The following is a 19,134-nucleotide window of genomic DNA, read 5'->3' on the forward strand; positions in this document are numbered from 1 at the left end:
AAAAAAATACAATTGAGAAAATGACCTAGGGTCGTTTCCTAGGGTTTTGTGTCATTTTTTCGTACATAACACTACATGTAAACATATACTACATAACACACTACAGATCAGTATTTTCCTATGTCAGTAAATAATCTTTAAATACAATTTTATTGTTTCTCTGTTTTTTCATGTTAACATTATTTCTAGTTTAATGCATAAATTAGTAGATATATTAGATAATTTATGATTTTTCTTGATTGATATTCAAGAACTTAAAGGTTAATAATTACTGGTATTGATACCTTACCTTCTCATATTGTTCGTGATAATACCCAGAGCTATTCTTTCAAACTAGTTAGCTTTCTCTTTTATTTATTTTATTTTACTTTTTTTTTTTGAGACAGGGTCTTACTCTTTCCCCATGCTGGAGTGCCATGGTGTGATCACAGCTCACTGCAGCCTTGATCTCCCAGTCTCAAGTCATCCTCCCATTTCAGCCTGCTGTGTAGCTGGGACTAAAGGGGCATGCCACCACGCCTGGCTAATTTCTTTGTATTTTTTGTAGAAATGGAGTCTAACTATGTTGCCCAGGCTGCTCTTCACTCCTGAACTCAAGCAGTCCTCCTGCCTTGGCCTCCCAAAGTGCTGTGATTACAGGTGTGAGCCACTGGGCCTGGCCAGCTTTCTTTTTCTTTTTCTTTTTCTTTTTGAGACGGAATCTGACTCTGTTGCCCAGGTTGGAGTGCAGTGGTGTAATCTTGGCTCACTGCAGGCTCCGCCTCCCGAGTTCAGGCCATCTCTTGCCTCAGCCTCCCCAGTAGCTGGGACTACAGGCGCCTGCCACCATGCCTGGCTAATTTTTTGTATTTTTAGTAGAGATGGGATTTCACCGTGTTAGCCAGGATGGTCTCGATATCCTGACCTCGTGATCCACCCACCTTGGCCTCCCAAAGTGCTGGGATTACAGGTGAGAGCCACCGCGCCCAGCTACCAGCTTTCTTTTTCGTTGTCTTGCAGTAGGATTAGAGCTTAGACTTTACGTTTTCTTAGGCTTTTTCTTTCAAATACCTGTTTTCAGGATTTTCTAGTGTTTATGCTTTAGGCAATACTTTTAATGTCCCTTCAGTTTTAACGAAAAATGCATAGGTTATATTTCACATGTATATGTTTACATATTTGGTGTAAATTTGTTTTTTTCTTTTTTTTTTTTTTAGTTATACTTTAAGTTCTGGGATACATGTACATAAAGTGCAGATTTGTTACATAGGTGTACATGTGCCATGGTGATTTGCTGCACCCATCAACCAGTCATCTACATTAGGTATTTCTCCTAATGTTACCCCTCCCCTTGCCCCCAAAGCCCCACAGGCCCTGGTGTGTGATGTTCCCCTGTCTGTGTCCATGTGTTCTCATTGTTCAGTTCCCACTTATGAGTGAGAACATGTGGTGTTTGGTTTTCTGTTCTTATGTTAGTTTGTTGAGAATAACAGTTTTCAGCTTTATCCATGTCCCTGCAAAGGACATGAACCCATTCTTTTTTATGGCTGCATAGTATCCCATGGTATATGTGCCACATTTTCTTTATCCAGTCTATCATTGATGGGCATTTGGGTTGGTTCCAAGTTGTTGCTATTGTGGTGTAAGTTTTTGTGTATATTTTAAATCTATTTTTCTTGCAGGCAAGCCATCATTTTCTTCTTTTTTTTTTTTTACTTTTTTTTTCATTGCTTTAATTGAATATTTATAAGAGGGCACTATGCTGGAGATGTGAGGAGAAATTCTCAAGAAAATTTAAAAATATGGGTAGAGAGTAATAGATGCTTACATCTGATATTATGCATGGGTAGGTTTTAAAGTTTCATTGATGAGTCTAAAATAAATCTAGTTTTGGTTGTTTCCTACCCTTGCCAGGGTCCTGTATTAATAGGAAGTTCACATGGTGGTGTCAACATTGAAGATGTTGCTGCTGAGACTCCTGAAGCAATAATTAAAGAACCTATTGATATTGAGGAAGGCATCAAAAAGGAACAAGCTCTCCAGGTATGTTGTATTCCTGAAAAATTTCTACCTTATGATTAGAGAATTATGATATTTAAAGATAACTATACAACTGAAGTAATTGTCAAAACTTATTTAAATATTTTGAGTGTCAGTCGGATCATAAGGTCAGGAGTTTGAGATCAGCCTGGCCAATATAGTGAAACCCCCTTCTCTACTAAAAATAAAAAAAAAATTAGCCAGGCATGGTGGTGCATGCCTGTAGTCCCAGCTGCTCGGGAGGCTGAGGCAGAAGAATCGCTTGAACCCAGGAGGCGGAGGTTGCAGTGAGCCGAGATTGTGCCGCTGCACTCCAGCCTGGGTGACAGAGTGAGACTCTGTCTCAAAAAAAAAAAAAGTCATTACTATACCATTACCTTGTCTAGTAAAATTAACAATAATTTCTTTTTTTTTTTTTTTTTTTTTTTTTTAGACGGAGTCTCGCTCCGTTGCTCAGGCTGGAATATAGTGGCACCATCTTGGCTCACCACAGCCTCCATCTCCTGGGATCAAGCAATTCTTCTGGCAATTCTTCTGTCTCAGCCTCCCAAGTAGCTGGCACTACAGGTGCCTGCTGCCACACCTGGCTGATTTTTGTATTTTAGTAGAGACAGGGTTTCACCTTGTTGGTTTAGGCTGGTCTTGAACTCCTGACTCCAGGTGATCCACCCGCCTCAGCCTCCCAAAGTGCTGGGATTACAGGCGTGAGCCACCACGCCCAGCCAACAATAATTTCTTAGTATCATCACTTAGTCATTCAAATTACTCTAGTTGTTTCAAATCAATTTTTCATCTACAATTTGACTCAGGATCCAAATAAGGTCCTTCATTGTTATTTTATTTATTTATTTTCTTTGAGATGGAGTCTTGCTCTGTCACTTAGGCTGGAGTGCAATGGTATGATCTTGGCTCACCGCAACCTCTCCCTCCTGGGATCAAGCTATTCTTCTGCCTCAGCCTACTGAGTAGCTGGACTACAGGTGTGCGTCACCATGCCTGGCTAATTTTTGTACTTTTTTTTTTAGTAGAGATGGGGTTTTGCCATGTTGGCCATGCTGGTCTTGAACTCCTGACATCAGGTGATCCACCCTCGTCGGCTTCCCAAAGTGCTAGGATTATAGGCATGAGTCACTGTGCCGGGCCCCTTCATATTTACTGACTGATTTGGCTCACAGGTCTTCAAAAACTTACAGGTTTCTCTTTTTTGCTGTCTTCATCTTTTTTCTTCCAGTTTAGTTGTTGAAGAAACTGAGGTGATTATCATTCATTGTTTTTTGTAGTCTGGATTTTATATCTCCATGGTTTAAGTGGTTGAACATTTAAAATATTCCTGTGTCCCCTTTATTTTCTGTAAATTGTATAGAATGGATGGGACACTGTCTTATATATCTCCATGATAGAGCTGTGGTTTATGAATGATTTTAAGAATTCCTTGAATGCTGTGGTCCTTCTTTCAGTTTGTATATGTTCACAATAAAATTTTGCCTACAGTTTTACTAGTCTTCTCTATTGTCCTTGTGTGCTCCTTCCCCTCCATTCTTCCCCTCACAAAAAAAAGTCCCCATTGAGTTTAATATTATGGCCTGTGAGAGTTGCTTGGTAATATTTGTAATGTTGCTATTGAATTAAATTGTTTGCTTTGGATATAAAATTAAGTGACTCATCTTTTCATTTGTTTGTTTTTGCGATGGAGAATCTAGCTGTGTCACCCAGGGTGGAGCGTGCAGTGGCACAATCTTGGCTCGCTGCAACCTCCACCTCTCAGATTCAAGCAATCCTCCCACCTCAGCCTCCCAAGTAGCTAGGATTACAGGCATGCACCACCATGCCCAGCTAACTTTTTTTGGGTATTTTTAGTAGAGACAGGGTTTCACCATATTGGCAGGCTGTTCCAGAACTCCTGATCTCAAGTGTTCTGCCTGCCTGGGCCTCCCACAGTGCTGGGATTACAGATGTGAGCCACTGTACCTGGCCTAATGACTCATCTTAAAAGAAAAATTGGAATATTGAACTTTGAAGTTAAACATTTTTATTAATATTATTATTATTTTTTGAGACGGAGTCTGGCTCTGTCGCCCAGGCTGGAGTGCAGTGGCGGGATCTCAGCTCACTGCAAGCTCCGCCTCCTGGGTTCACACCAGTCTCCTGCCTCAGCCTCCCGAGTAGCTGGGACTACAGGTACCCACCACCTCGCCTGGCTAGTTTTTTTTTTTGTATTTTTTAATAGAGACAGGGTTTCACCGTGTTAGCCAGGATGGTCTCGATCTCCTGACCTCGTGATCCACCCGCCTCAGCCTCCCAAAGTGCTGGGATAACAGGCTTGAGCCACCGTGCCAGCCTAAACATTTTTCTTTTTATTTTTCTTTTCTTTTTTTTTTTTTTTGAAATGGAGTCTCGCTCTGTTGCCCAGGCTGGAGTGCAGTGGTGTGATCCTGGCTCACTGTCAGCTCTGCCTCCCGGGTTCACACCATTCTCCTTAAACATTTCTTCATGAGAAAACTATGTCAGAATAAGTTTATGGCTGGGCGTGGTGGCTCACACCTGTAATCGCAGCACTTTGGGAGGCCGAGGCGGGTAGATCACCTGAGGTCAGGAGTTCAAGACCAGCCCGACCAACATGGAGAAACCCCGTCTCTACTTAAAATACAAAATTAGCCAGGCATGGTGGCGCATGCCTGTAATCCCAGCTACTCGGGAGGCTGAGGCAGGAGAATCGCTTGAACCCAGGAGGTGGAGGTTGCGGTGAGCCGAGTTCACACCATTGCACTCTAGCCTGGGCAAAAAGAGTGAAACTCCATCTCAAAAAAAAAAAAAAAAAAAAGAATAAGTTTATGGTATTGAAGTACAGCAAGTTAGGCCGGGCATAGTGGCTCAAGCCTGTAATCCCAGCACTTTGGGAGGCCGAGACGGGCGGATCATGAGGTAGGGAGATCGAGACCATCCTGGCTAACACAGTGAAACCCCGTCTCTACTAAAAAATACAAAAAACTAGCCAGACGAGGTGGTGGGCACCTGTAGTCCCAGCTACTCGGGAGGCTGAGGCAGGAGAATGGCGTGGACCCGGGAGGCAGAGCTTGCAGTGAGCTGAGATCCGGCCACTGCACTCCAGCCTGGGCGACAGAACGAGACTCCGTCTCAAAAAAAGAAAAAAAAAAAAAAAAAAAAAAAAGAAGTACAGCAAGTGCAATTAATTTTTTTTTTTTTTTTTTGAGACGGAGTCTTGCTCTGTCACCCAGACTGGAGTGCGGTGACATGATCTCGGCTCACTGAAACCTCTGCCTCCCAGGTTCAAGCGATTGGCCTGCCTCAGCTCTCAAGTAGCTGGAATTATAAGCACCCGCCACCATTCCCAGCTAATTTTTGTATTTTTAGTAGAGACGGGGTTTCACCATGTTGGCCAGGCTGGTTTCGAACTCCTAACCTCATGATCTGTCCACCTCGGCCTCCCAAAGTGCTGGGATTACAGGCGTGAGCCACTGTGCCCAGCCAAGTGCAAGAATTTTGACCAGCACAAAGGTTTAAAGAAGATAGAGAAATGTTTCTGATGGAGAGTAAAGCAAATAATTTTGGCAGATGAATGATATAAATGTTTAAAAGGCACAGATTTGATTTATTAGGCAGTTATGTGAAGATGATGAGAGTGAAATTTGGATGAGGAGGAAAATACTTGATTTACAAGAATACATAAAGAAATAATCTAAGATTATATAGCATTTTTCCTGATGGTTATGAGTGGAAATAGTGCCTAGCATTAGCAAATTGATGTCATAATGAATTGATAAGAATTTGTACTTTTCAAATGTTTAAGCCTAAACATTTGGTTTTAGTTTTTGGTTTTTTAGGTGAGTTATGACATAGTGAAAAACTTTCATAATAAAATGGTACTTTCATATTATTCTTTATTTGAAATAGGTCATAACAAAAGATTACATTCCTTAGTGCTTTTTTTTTGTTTGTTTTTTGGAGACAGAGTCTCACTCTGTCACCTAGGCAGGAGTGCAGTGGTGTGATCTCGGCTCACTGCAACCTCCACCTCCTGAGTTCAAAGCAAATTTTGTGTCTCAGCTGGGATTATAGGCATGCGCCACCACACCTGGCTAATTTTTGTATTTTTAGTAGAGACAGTGTTTCACCATGTTGCCCAGGCTGGTCTCAAACTCCTGGCCTCAAGTGATCCATTTGTCCTCCCAAAGTGCTGGTATTACAGACATGAGCCACTATGCCCAGATTACATTGTTTAACTTGATCATTTACTTTATTTACTGGCATTTGGCTCTTTGTAAATATCTTCTTCATCTTCAAAGAATTTAAGAATTTTTTGTTACTGAAAATCAAAAGAATGTGTTACAACCTTAGATAGCAAATGAAAAATAGGAAAGAATTCTCATAGTGTTCCTGAGCAGTGGCAGCACTGTTAGAGTAAACATATAGACATGTATCCTCTGTACCAGTGGTTCAGAATTGCTTGTGGAACTTGAAACATGATAGATGCTTGATCCAGTGTAGAACTTGTCAACCAGAACTTCTGAGTTGGGACCTTGATATTGTATTGTTTAAAAGCTCTATGGGTATCTCTAATTGGGAATCCCTCAAGACTGTAAACTCCTTTATGATATTATAAAGTTAAATATCTTTATCTTTTGGGCCTAGCATAGTGCCTGGAATGTATTAGATGCTCGGTAGATTTTTGAATAAATGGGGTAACACTCATTTGACTCAATGACAGGCATTCTTATTGCTTGCTAGACACTCTTTATAAATTACACAGAAGGTAAAATAGGGTCTTCTAATATTTTGGCTTTTATTTGGACCATTGGGGTTGTCACATTCTATATTTTTAGTAGAGTCAGGGTTTCACTGTGGGTGGCCAGGCTGGTCCCTAACTCCTGGCCTCAAGCGATCTGGCCCCCTCAGCCTTCCAAAGTGCAGGGATTACAGGCGTGAGCCACTGTGCCTGGCCCACATTTTATATATAGTTTTAATAAGATATAAGCCTCTCCTTTCAGCTTAGGTTGGCCATAAAGCTTAGGCAGTATGGACATTATGGAATAAACCCTGGAACTGGAACTAGGCCAATGGCAAGTTACTTGATCTCTCTGAATCTCTTTCTCATCTATAAAATGGGCATAATATTTTGAGTAAAGTTTTGTTTAAGATTTTGAGTAAAAAGTTTTGTTTAACCATTTAGTAATGGTAGCTGCTATTTCAGTAATTAATGTTTGACTATAAATGACTCATATTTATCGTTTAAGTGATAAACTACAAGGCTTTTTATTTACAATAATGTTGATTAGACATGCAAACCACCTATAATAAAAAGAAATACTGATTTCAGCTTGCACAGAAGATGGGATTTCCGCCTAATATTGTGGAATCAGCAGCAGAAAACATGGTCAAGCTTTACAGCCTTTTTCTGAAATATGATGCAACCATGATAGAAATAAATCCAATGGTGGAAGATTCAGATGGAGCTGGTAAAGTATCTTCTTTTGTCTAATATGATTATTCATTTATTTCTCTGTTATATGCTTCCCTAAGGAAGTTAAACTCATAGAGGTTCAAAAAGTTAAACTTCTACCTATGTAGAAGCTTTTTTTTAAAAATAACAAATAGAACGAATATGAACAAATATTAAACCCATTAAGACAAAGCAAACTATTAAACCCATTAAAACGAAACAAAAAAAATAAAACACCTTATAGAGACATGCACAGAGGGGTCGGAACTGTGCTGTCCAATACAGTGACAATCAGCCACACGTAGTTATTAAACTTAATTAAAGTTACATAAGATTTAAAAATTCACTTAATTAGTTGCACTAGTCATGGTTCAAATACTCAGTAGCCAAATGTGGTTACTATATTAAGAGAGCACACATATAGAGCATTTCCATCATTGCAGAAGGTTTTATTGGGCAGTGCTGGGTTAGTGTATCCAGTGTGGTGGTGATTGAGCTGTAATTTTGTCAAATTAGCTATCTGGATATATAGATTGCATACTACATACATTTTGCATCTTTATTCACTTAGTAACATATCCTGGGGAACTCTTTATGTATATGGGGTCTTTATATATTAAGGATGTCAATCTTTTGTCTGACATTTGGTCTGAATCTTTTTCTGAGATTGTACTTTATTGTTTAATGTTATTTGATTTTTGGGGAAATATTTTTGTTTTTGCATGTACTCAAATCTCATTACTTTTTTTTTTTGAGACTGAGACTTGCTTTGCTTTGTTGCCCACACTGGAGTGCAATGGCGTGATCTGGGTTCACTGCCATCTCCGCCTCTTGGATTCAAGTAATTCTTCTGCCTCAGTCTCCCAAATAGCTTGGACTACAGGCATGCACCACCACACCTAGATAATTTTTTTTGTGTTTTTAGTAGAGGTGAGGTTTCACCATGTTGGTTGGCCAGGCTGTTCTTGACCTCCTGATCTTAGGTGATCTGCCTGCCCCGGCCTCCCAAAGTGCTGGAATTGCAGACGTGAGCCCCTGTGCCGCCAAGTTCCATTACTTTTATACTGAGACTTTTTTTTTTCTCCATCTTTTACACTTCTTTTTTTTTGGAGATGGAGTCTTGCTCTGTCGCCTAGGCTGGAGTGCAGTGGCGCGATCTTGGCTCACTGCAAACTCCGCCTCCCAGGTTCACACCATTCTCCTGCCTCAGCCTCCTGAGTAGCTGGGACTACAGGTGCCCCCTGCCACGCCTGGCTAATTTTTTGTATTTTTTTTTTAGTAGAGACAGGGTTTCACCATGGTCTCGATCTCCTGACCTCATGATCCGCCCGCCTTGGCCTCCCAAAGTGCTGGGATTACAGGTGTGAGCCACCGTGTCCAGCCTTCTCCATCTTAAGATCAGTAAATATTCATCCTCAATGTGTTCTGTTTTTTCTTTTGGGTCAGTTTAGTCAGATATGTTCTATTTTTTAAATTGTTTCTTTTTTACTTTTACATGTTTAATCAATATTTTACTTTAGCTTTACTTTTAGTTTTTTAGAGTATCTTATTCTATTTTTAGTAAAGCTAAAGTAAAGGTTCTGCAGTGAGAACTTTATTTTCTTTTTTTAAGCTTTCAAGTAAAGCTAACGTTCTGTAGTCAGGTTAAATTATGGCATTAAGATATTCTAAAAAACTAATAGTAAACTGCATGCAGACACACTTGGAATTTAAAGTCCAAATGTGATAAGATCCAAAGGACCTTGATAACTGAAGTCCTACGTCAGATTCTCTTATTTGAGGTAGAAGTTCAAGGAAATTGATGTTCTCTCTGATTTGTTGTTTGACTGAATATTATCTAGAGGGATTATGGATTCTAGGTGGAGTGGGATTCTTTCAGCCATGGCAATTTTGACAGTTTCTCATGGGAATGGGTTGAGTTTCTTCATGGTCTCAGAAGTTATTATTGTTTGAATTTTAAGTCTCTTATGTGTTTCACATTTAAAGATATATAAAATATTAATATATACAAGTTTATCACAGCTTTGACTCCTCAATTACCAAATTTGGGGAAATAATAGCACCCCAAAACCTTAGCCATTCACTGGGAACAATTATCCAAAGCATTACTATGTTCCCAGAACCTTGGCCTTAGTTTTATCAAAGATCGTGGCAGAAACTCAGTGGTATCTGAGTGAAGAAGAGTAGACAGATACCAGTCTCACCAGAATACCAGTCATCCTGATTATTTTCCTGTGGACTTAAACTCAGGAGAAATCTCCAAGCAAAAATTGATTTTGGTACTATGCATTTGTTACTTCTAGAGAGGAAAACTACCAATGTGTCATCTCCCCTGTTGAGTACCATGAAATAGGCACCTCAGTGTGAACTGAGAATGGGCTCTACTGATATTCTACCCATACTTACTTGTGAGCATGTATTGTCAGTGGCTGCTTCTACTGCCTGTTACAGACCTTCTGCCTAAGAAATCTCTTTCCTAGGGATTTCACCCTGAGTTTTTTTCCATTGGAGAATCGCCCTCAACTGCTTCCTCAGTAAACCTGCCTTGATCTTCTGGAGTGTACTCCAGAGGCCTAGCAAGGACTACTGCCTTCACTAGGTGTTCCTCATGCCCCTCCCCCCCTTTTAAAAATTTAATGGGCTACCCAGTATTTAGAAAAACACTTTTTAAAAATCCAAATACTGATTTAAAAAACCTTAATACTGAGTCACAAATTAAAAAGTATTAGCAGATATCTAAGAATTCATAACAGATAATGATCTTTAAATACAAAGCAATAACATTGGAAATTAATATAAAATATTGTATTTTTTAATTTTTTGAGACAGTCTTGCTCTGTTGCCCAGGCCGGAGTACAGTGACACAGTCACAGCTCATTGTAGTCTTCTGGGCTCATGCGATCCTCCCTCTTCAGCCTCTTGAGTAGCTGGGACTACAGGCGCATGCCACCATGCCTGGCTAATTTTTAAAAAATTTTTTTGTAGAGATGGGCCCTCAGTATGTTGCCTAGGCTCGTCTCCAGCTTGTGTGCTCAAGCCATCCTCCCACCTCAGCCTCCTAAAGTGCTGGGATTAAAGGTGTGAGCCATCACACCCAGCTTATTTCTTTTTTAAATACAAAGAAAATACTTTATGAATTAATGAAGAAATAATAATGGAAATGAGAAAATATTTCAAACTGAACAACTGCAAGGAATGTAGTGTTCATTGTGAGGAATACTCGTTATCAAAGGGGTCAGTTTCTTAATATTTAGGTTGGTGCAAAAATTGCAGTTGTTGCCATTTTTTAAAAAAACGGCTATTACTTTTGCACCAGCTTGTATAACTTAAATGTGGTTATCTAAGGATTAACTAAAAACTGTCCAAGAACCATCCAAGAGTGGATCCTTATCCAATTTATATGGAAAGTAAAAGGATAAGAATTGCCAATTTTTTTCCTGTTCAACAGCATTAATTTAATTTAATGGGTGGTATTTTGCTGAACTAAATCATTCCTTACGGTGAATATGGTACCATGTGGGCTTTTTTCCCCCTTACTTTTAAATTTTGATACAGAAATAAACAGTATAGGGAACCCCTAAATACACTTTCCTCAACCTTGCCAGTTGTTTATATTTCACTCTGTTTTATTCTCTTTCTGCTCTCTGTCTGCGTAAACATGCATTTGTGTGTATAAAAATATAAATATATTTGGAACCATTAAGAGTAAGTTGGAAGACATTGTTCTTCTAGTATCTAAAAACAAGAACATTCTTTTTTTTTATTTTTTTTATTTTTTGAGACAGTCTCGCTCTGTCGCCCAGGCTGGAGTGCAGTGGTGCAATCTTGGCAGACTGCAAGCTCTGCCTCCTGGGTTCTCACCATTCTTCTGCCTCAGCCTCCCAAGTAGCTGGGACTACAGGCACCTGCCAACATGGCTAATTTTTTGTATTTTTAGTAGAGACGGAGTTTAACCATGTTAGCCAAAATGGTCTTGATCTCCTGACCTCGTGATCTGCCTGCCTCGGCCTCCCAAAGTGCTGGGATTACAAGCATGACCCAAGAACATTCTCTTATATAACCTGGCTACATTTATGAAAACCAAGAAATTTAACACTGAGAAAATATTATCTAATTCATAATACATATTCAAATGTAGCCAGGTGTCCTAGTAATGTCCTTTATACTATTTTCCCCCAGGAGCAGGATCACACATTGAATTGAGTTGTCACGTCCATTTGACCTGGAACAGATCTTGAAGTTTGATTTGTTTCTTGACCTTATGTTTTTGTTGTTCCATTTTTTTTTTTTTCTTTTTTAAAGAAAGGGTCATTTATTTCGTAGAATGCCCTTCGGTTTGTGTTTCTCTGTTTGATGTTCCCTCATGGTGTTTTTTTCCTTCATAGTGCACGTTGTCAGGAGGTACATTATGTTGGTTTGTTCCAGTATTGATAATGTTAACTTGGCTCACTTGTTTAAGGTAATGTCCAGAAGGTTTTTTCATTATAGAATCGTTGTTTTTTCCCATTGTAATTACTATGAAATTTGTGGGAAAATATTATACTACTTGTCAAACTTTTACCCATTAGTTTTGGCATCTACTGATGATTTTCTAACTGCATCATTCCCTCTATATTTAGTAGTTGACTTTGTATTAAAAGAAGAACTTTCTCTTCTGCCCCATTCGTTTGTATTAGGATGGGCTCATCCATTCTTTAATCAATGAGTTATCCCTTTTAATCATTATTTTGTTGCATGGACTGTCCCAGATTTGGCCAGCACAGGCCACTTTCAGGCTTGCTCTTGTGGCCTCTTTTTTTTTTTTAAATAAATGAAAAATTATAAATAAAATTATAATTTAACTTACAATATTGAAACAAATACACTTTCAGGAAGTTGTTAAAATAATAGTCTTGCATGACCTTCACCCATTGATGACATCTTATTTAGCTGTATACACCCAAATAGTTAGTTGACATTGGCTCATTACTGTTAGCTAGACTAAATATTTTATTTAGTTTTCACCATTTTTTTTAACATTTTAAACCTGCAGTCATTTGTGTGTGTATGTATAATTTTATTTAATTTATTCCATACATAGATTTGAGTAGCCACCACCACAATCAAGATACAGACTGTTCCATCAATACAGGAGACCTCTTTGTATTCACAGCCTCTACCAATTCTTTCCTACCCGTCCCTGTGCCCTGGAAATCACTAGTCTATTCTCCATCCTCTATAGTTTTTTTTTTTTTAATTTTGAGAATGTTATATAAATGCAATCATATAATACATAACCTTTTAAGGTTGACCTTTTTACTATACATAATGCCTTTGAGGTCTATCCAGGTTGTTGCATCTACCAATAGTTTCTTTTTTATTGCTGAGTAGCATTCCACTGTATGGAAGTACCTGATTTCATTAAACTATTTACACTTTGAAGGATATTTGGGTTATTTCTAGTAGTTTGCTATCACCAACAAGCTGCTACAAACATTTGCAAGGTTTGTGTGACTAAGTCCTCCCTTTGTCCTTTTGATATGCCCATATTATTATTTGAGCAAGGCTTTAAATTTTGTGCAATAATATATTCCAGGATTGTCTTCTGTTTTCCTTGTCACAGTTTGGCAGTCCACTGTTTCTCCAAAGGACCCTGGCTTTTTGTGGAAAACGATATTTATTAATAGGTACCAAGATAGACATACTGTTTAATGCATATTGCTAATATTGTGTCATTGCTTCTAGACCTTTTCAGCAAACACAGCCAAGAAGTATGTTTGTATATGTGTATATATATGTTTGTACACATACATAAAAACACACTTATGTTTATGTCTGGTTTTTTTGTTTGTTTGCTTGCTTGTTTGTTTTGGGACCAAGTCTCGTTCTGTTGCCCAGGCTGGAGTGCAGTGGCATGATCTCAGCTCACCTCCACCTCCCGGGTTCAGAGCGATTCTCCTGTCTCAGCCCCCTGAGTAGCTGGGATTATGGGCACTTGCCACCATGCCTGGCTACTCTTTTTGTATTTTTAGTAGAGATGGAATTTCTCCATGTTAGCCAGGCTGGTCTCGAATTCCTGACCGCAGGGGATCTGCCCACTTCAGCCTCCCAAAGTGCTGGGATTACAGGCGTGAGCCACTGTGCCCGGCCTTCTATCTGTATTTTTTTTAAAAAAATTTTGTAGAGATGGGCCCTCAGTATTTTGCTTAGGCTCGTCTCCAACTCGTGTGCTCAAGCCATCCTCCCACCTCAGCCTCCGGAAATGCTGAGATTAAAGGTGTGAGCCATCACACCCAGCTTATTTTTTTTTTTAATTTAAAGAAAATACTTTATGAATTAATGAAGAAATAATAATGGAAATGAGAGAATATTTCAAACTGAACAACTGCAAGGAATGTAGTGTTCATTGTGAGGAATACTCATTATCAAAGGGGTCAGTTTCTTAATATTTAGGTTGATGCAAAAATTGCAGTTTTTGCCATTTTTAAAAAAAATCTCCAAATGTATACTGATAACTCTAATTCCACTTGAGTTCTTCAAGGTTCATTCTAGTTTTACCACTTTCTATATTTATAGTTTTCTTATTCAACATTTATATAAATGGCTTTTATTAGCTTCAATATATTTTATTCATTTTGTTACCAAAACACCAGGGCTTTGGTCTAGGTCCTGCTGCTTCCCACACAGAAAGCCAATCACTGAGAGGTATTGCCAAAGAAGAAGGGTTTAATTGGGTGCTGCAGCTGAAGAGATTGGATCTCAGTCTCAAATCTATCTCCCTGACGGACTAAAATCAGGGGTTTATATAGCAGGGAAGAAACATAACAATGTGTAGGAAACAAAAACCAGGGAGGGGCAAGGAAGCAGTCATAATGAATGAAGGGTCAGAGTCTCATTGTCTGCCATGTGGTGATCTGGTGAGTTTCAGTTCTTCAATACTTTTTTTTTTGAGAGGTCCCAAGGTCCCTTCCTGAGGAAAGAACTCATAAGTCTTAAGCTTTAAGACCAGAAAGGTCAATTTCTGTGTTTATCCAAAAGAACAGTCTATGGGACTGTTGGGTCAGTTTCAATCTTCCCTTTCTATTTATCAATTCGTCAATCATGAGGAATCTGGTCATTGATCTTTCTGGCGCTTCATGCTGAGGAGGGATGTCATAGGCAGCTCCATACCATAGGTGACCATGTAGCCACCTAGGAATCAAAGGTTCATCTAATAGAGAGTTTCTTCTGACACACGTTTCTCTCACCAAAGACAAATTACAGCAGGATCTACTTGCAAAATAAGCTTCCACCAATCTACCTGCAAAATAGGCTTCAGTCCCATATACTTGGCCTGATTACCCACACACAGTGCAACAAGAATCATTGCCCATAGATTCTTCCAAATTGTCTTTGCTGGAGCATCTCACAAGGTCATTTCAGTCAAAGTCCTAGGAAAATAGCCAGTTCCTCCAGCTGTGTCCTATTACAAAAGAAAACAGGTTTTTATTAAATGTATGCAAACAAACACATTTCCATGAATTAAGAATATTCACAAATAGTTTCCAAATTCTGGAGAAATTAGGCAGAGAGAGAAATATGCCTCAAATTCTACTTATAAAAGTATCCTCTACTCAATACACTTAAAGGATATGTCAAGGCTATATATAACTCAAAAGGAACATATTCTCCAGACTCGGAAAAACAAAAAACAAGAATCAGCAATATTTCAAACAAAAAGAGCCATAAAAATTATTTGTCTTCCATTATTTCAGTCCATGCAATCAACTCCTGCTCTACTTCATATTGGGTTAGCAATCTTTATAAATACATTAGCTCTTTAATTAGAGTCCTGGAAGGTCTCTCTAATCCAGGGGCACAAACTCTCAAAGTTTTTAGAAACCTGCATCAAAGAGTCCTTTTCATGAACTCCTCCAAAGAAGCAAGCCCTGGACCGTAGGTGATTATAAGTCACTTTTTGAGGAGAATCAGAGCAATATATCAACTGTCATGTCAAAAGCCATAAGACAGTCATGAAGACACAGTTGATAAGGTAATTAGGTTACTTGTGTGGCATACAACAATTTACCATAATCATAATTACTACTGACAACATATATTAAGACATATCAGAATTTCAGGAATGTCATACAATCCTGGAATGCATATTAACACCATATCTATATAAATATAACCCTAAGACAGTTAAATGCCACCTCACATTTGATAATGCTTCCCGTATAATTCTAACGTAACAGGCTTAATAAGCCTAATATAGCTCTCCTGGATGTCAGGGAACCTAATATCCAAAAAAAATAGTTTGAGGTCAAAAAGACTGAATTTAGATCTTGAAATTTTGCTTATAGAAAGTTTGGCAAATATCAAAGTTTTAAGACACTTGTTATCACAAAATAGAATCACAAAGTCACTGTAAAATGTCATTCATTTAGCCAAAATTATACAAAACCATTTACTGTGTGATAGAGAGGAGACTCATTTTCTAAACAATAAGACATAATAAAGATAGCATGCCAACTAAACCTGTCTGGCCCTTCCCCCTCCATTTTCTCCCTGCAACTTACTCAGAAGGTAAACAAAATCTTTCATCTCTTAATATTACACAACCATTTTGTTCAAAAGCAAAAACCAAAATTTTCCTTTATATGATATGTTATTAATGTTAAAGTTAATTTTAATAAAACTGTATAAACCTAATTTTAATCAGCTTGATAATTAGGTAAGATTTTCATAAACTTTTAATAACTGTTCCCAATTTTCTTTTTAAAGAGCATATCGGTGCTCCAAGAAAACCATGTTGTTCTAACACATAGACCCAGATGCTGGCCTTGCATCAGTGTGCTTTTGGTATTAATGTTTAATTTATAGAAAAACTCTGAACTAATCTTATCCCTCAAAATCGGCCTTTACAATCTTACATGACCACCTCTTCCACAGTGGTCCCTGGGCCTAGAGGGATTGAATTGTTTTAACTTATGGTCCCATGTCTCATAAAAGCAGTTCATTATGAGTGTTAGTCTTCAGTGCAACACATGCACACATTCATTCTGTTTACAAGTACACACATGAAGGCCCATCATTGATAAACGTCTAGGGATCAAAAAGTCACTAGACAGTCTCTTTTTTTTTTTTAACTACTTAATTCAAATGAATGTCACTTAATTTTAGTAGTGGTCAACACAACTAAATTAGTTTGAGGAGAAATCCTAATGAATATAATTTCCTTAATGACAGGGCCAGTCTTTTCTGAACTTTAAAATTTTGTACCCATATTACAGTTTTTCTTCATTAAATTGAATTGAATTATCTTGGATATGAACATTTAAACATTTTTATTCTCACCTTTTTTCAAATAGCAGAATATATAATGTACTGTTCAGAAATTGTCTTTTATTATTTTTTTGTGTGTGCCAGAGACCTTAAAGCTCTTGTAGTTCTCTAGATCGTTAGAGGTAAGCAAAACCCACCATAGTTTAAATGGCTGGTGTCCTCTATCAATTTTTAAAGGCTTGACCAAAGTAGCTTAGGAACTTTAGATAAATAAGGCTAATTGTAGAAGGAAATAAAAGCTTTCCATTAGGAAATGAAAAAGTTTATGGTTTTATATATATACATACACAAGCAAAACCCACAGGAGAACAACAGCAAACAAATGAAAATGAGAAGCAAAAACAAACAGGAAACCCAGCCCTCAATCTGTCCCCTACTCAGTCTACCCTGGAGGCTACAGTGTTACCCATAGCCTCCCAAAAAACCACATGATGAGTATTTTATTCCTGGTACACAATTTAGTAATCTTAAGTCTACCGATATCACCATACGTCCTGTGCAATCAAGAAATTTCTCTCTAGGCACATGACCAGTAAATACTTCAGTGCCAGCACTATCCATGCAAAACAACTAACATAGTGTGAAGCAATGCAAGTATGTATGTGAAATTTGGGTCCATGCTAAATCTGGCTTCATGCTTAACTATTAAGAATTGCTAAATTGCCAGTGCATTTCTTTATAGTATTTCTAATTTTACCTTCATCAAGACTAAGAGCTTTAACTATGAAATGTTAATTAGCCAAATTTCTCTAGAGAATCTATTATCTAAACCTTTTCTGTGTTCTGTTTTCTCTTTATGTGCATGAAGACAGAAACAGTGGAAAACCAGAAAAGCTACATATGACTTACACAGACCATCCATGACATACCTGAGCTTTCCAATCAGTCCCAGATTTTTTTCCTCTTCCTCCTCCTCTTGGACTTTCCCATCAGTCCCAGATTTTTCTCCTCCTCCCCTCCCCTCTTCGCCACCCCCTTCTTCTGTCTTTTTTCTTTAAATAACATTTTACTCCAGGACAGCAATTTACCATACAAGATCCTTTCACATACAAAATTATTATCTTTGCTTTATAGCCTTCCTTACCAAAAATACATGATCTTCATGTACATAATTTTCTTCACACCTTTCTCCCCCACTTATTTCCTTACTACCTTGTTTCATAAAAAACTTTTTCAAGCCCATAATTTGAATTAACTTTTAGATAACTTCTGAATTAAACAAATTTATTATTTTCCTCGTAACACAGTTTTTGGGCACTTTTTTAAAAACAGAATTATATATTAATTCTTATCCTTAGTATCCTTAAATGTTAGTGAAACCCTAGGAAGCAATCCTGAAGTATATTAGCATTTTATAAGTGAGAAAAGTTTCACAGTTTTTAGAAATATATTTCCCTATATCATAACTCTTTCTTAATTGGAAATGATCCAGATATCCAATGAGTATCAAAAATAATTTCAAGATTTTAAATTACACAAAAAGTTTACCTAAAATGTTTATGCCAATTACATGTATTCAGTTCTTTCATTTTAAACAGTTTATGTGGATTGCTTCTGAAAACTGATATATTAGATGCCATCATTTAGAGTTATTTCCTTATTAACCATTTTATAATCTATGAATATCAGTCATTCAGTGAAATAAGAACTTTAAAGTTAACTACATAGGCATTTTCACCAATAACTTAGAAGATTCAACTATTTTCATTAAACCAGTAACATAATTAGTCTTATCAAAAAATTTGCACAAAGATCATTTTGTTTTGGCTTTGTTTATAGTTTTATAACCTTCTATGCCAAACCCTGACACCTCAAAATATCTACTAGAGACGAATATAAAATCCAGGCAAAAATGTATACTGACCATTCTGAAGACATTGCTGTTTTAATTTTACTAACAATTTTTTTTTTTTTTTGAGACAGAGTCTCACTCTGTCGCCCAGGCTGGAGTGCAGTGGCCGGATCTCAGCTCACTGCAAGCTTCGCCTCCCGGGTTTACGCCATTCTCCTGCCTCAGCCTCCTGAGTAGCTGGGACTACAGGTGCCCGCCACCTCGCCCGGCTAGTTTTTTGTATTTTTTCGTAGAGATGGGGTTTCACCATGTTAGCCAGGATGGTCTTGATCTCCTGACCTCGTGATCCGCCTGTCTTGGCCTCCTAAAGTGCTAGGATTACAGGCTTGAGCCACCATGCCCGGTCATTTTACTAACAATTTTAAAGCTAGCTTGTTTAGCAAAGATTTACTTAAGTCACATGAACATAAAAGTTGCTTAGTCTTAGTTTCTGTGCACTCTTTTATTTATAAGCCAATTTGGTAGACACAACATATAACAATAAGTGTGCATACAAATA

The 19,134-nt window shown here is 38.0% G+C and overlaps 1 protein-coding gene across 1 annotated transcript in view; it reads left to right on the forward strand.

Moving 5' to 3' along the window:
- Positions 1 to 19,134, forward strand: part of SUCLA2 (succinate-CoA ligase ADP-forming subunit beta) — a 66,110-nt gene that overhangs the window by 29,764 nt on the left and 17,212 nt on the right. The window contains exons 5-6 of the mRNA XM_033176916.1: positions 1,894 to 2,022; positions 7,355 to 7,493. Coding sequence (XP_033032807.1) covers positions 1,894 to 2,022; positions 7,355 to 7,493 — 268 coding nt within the window. The remainder of the gene's footprint in view (positions 1 to 1,893; positions 2,023 to 7,354; positions 7,494 to 19,134) is intronic.

Source organism: Trachypithecus francoisi, unplaced genomic scaffold (assembly GCF_009764315.1).
Source record: "Trachypithecus francoisi isolate TF-2019V2 unplaced genomic scaffold, Tfra_2.0 Lachesis_group18, whole genome shotgun sequence".
Taxonomy (NCBI): Eukaryota; Metazoa; Chordata; class Mammalia; order Primates; family Cercopithecidae; genus Trachypithecus; species Trachypithecus francoisi.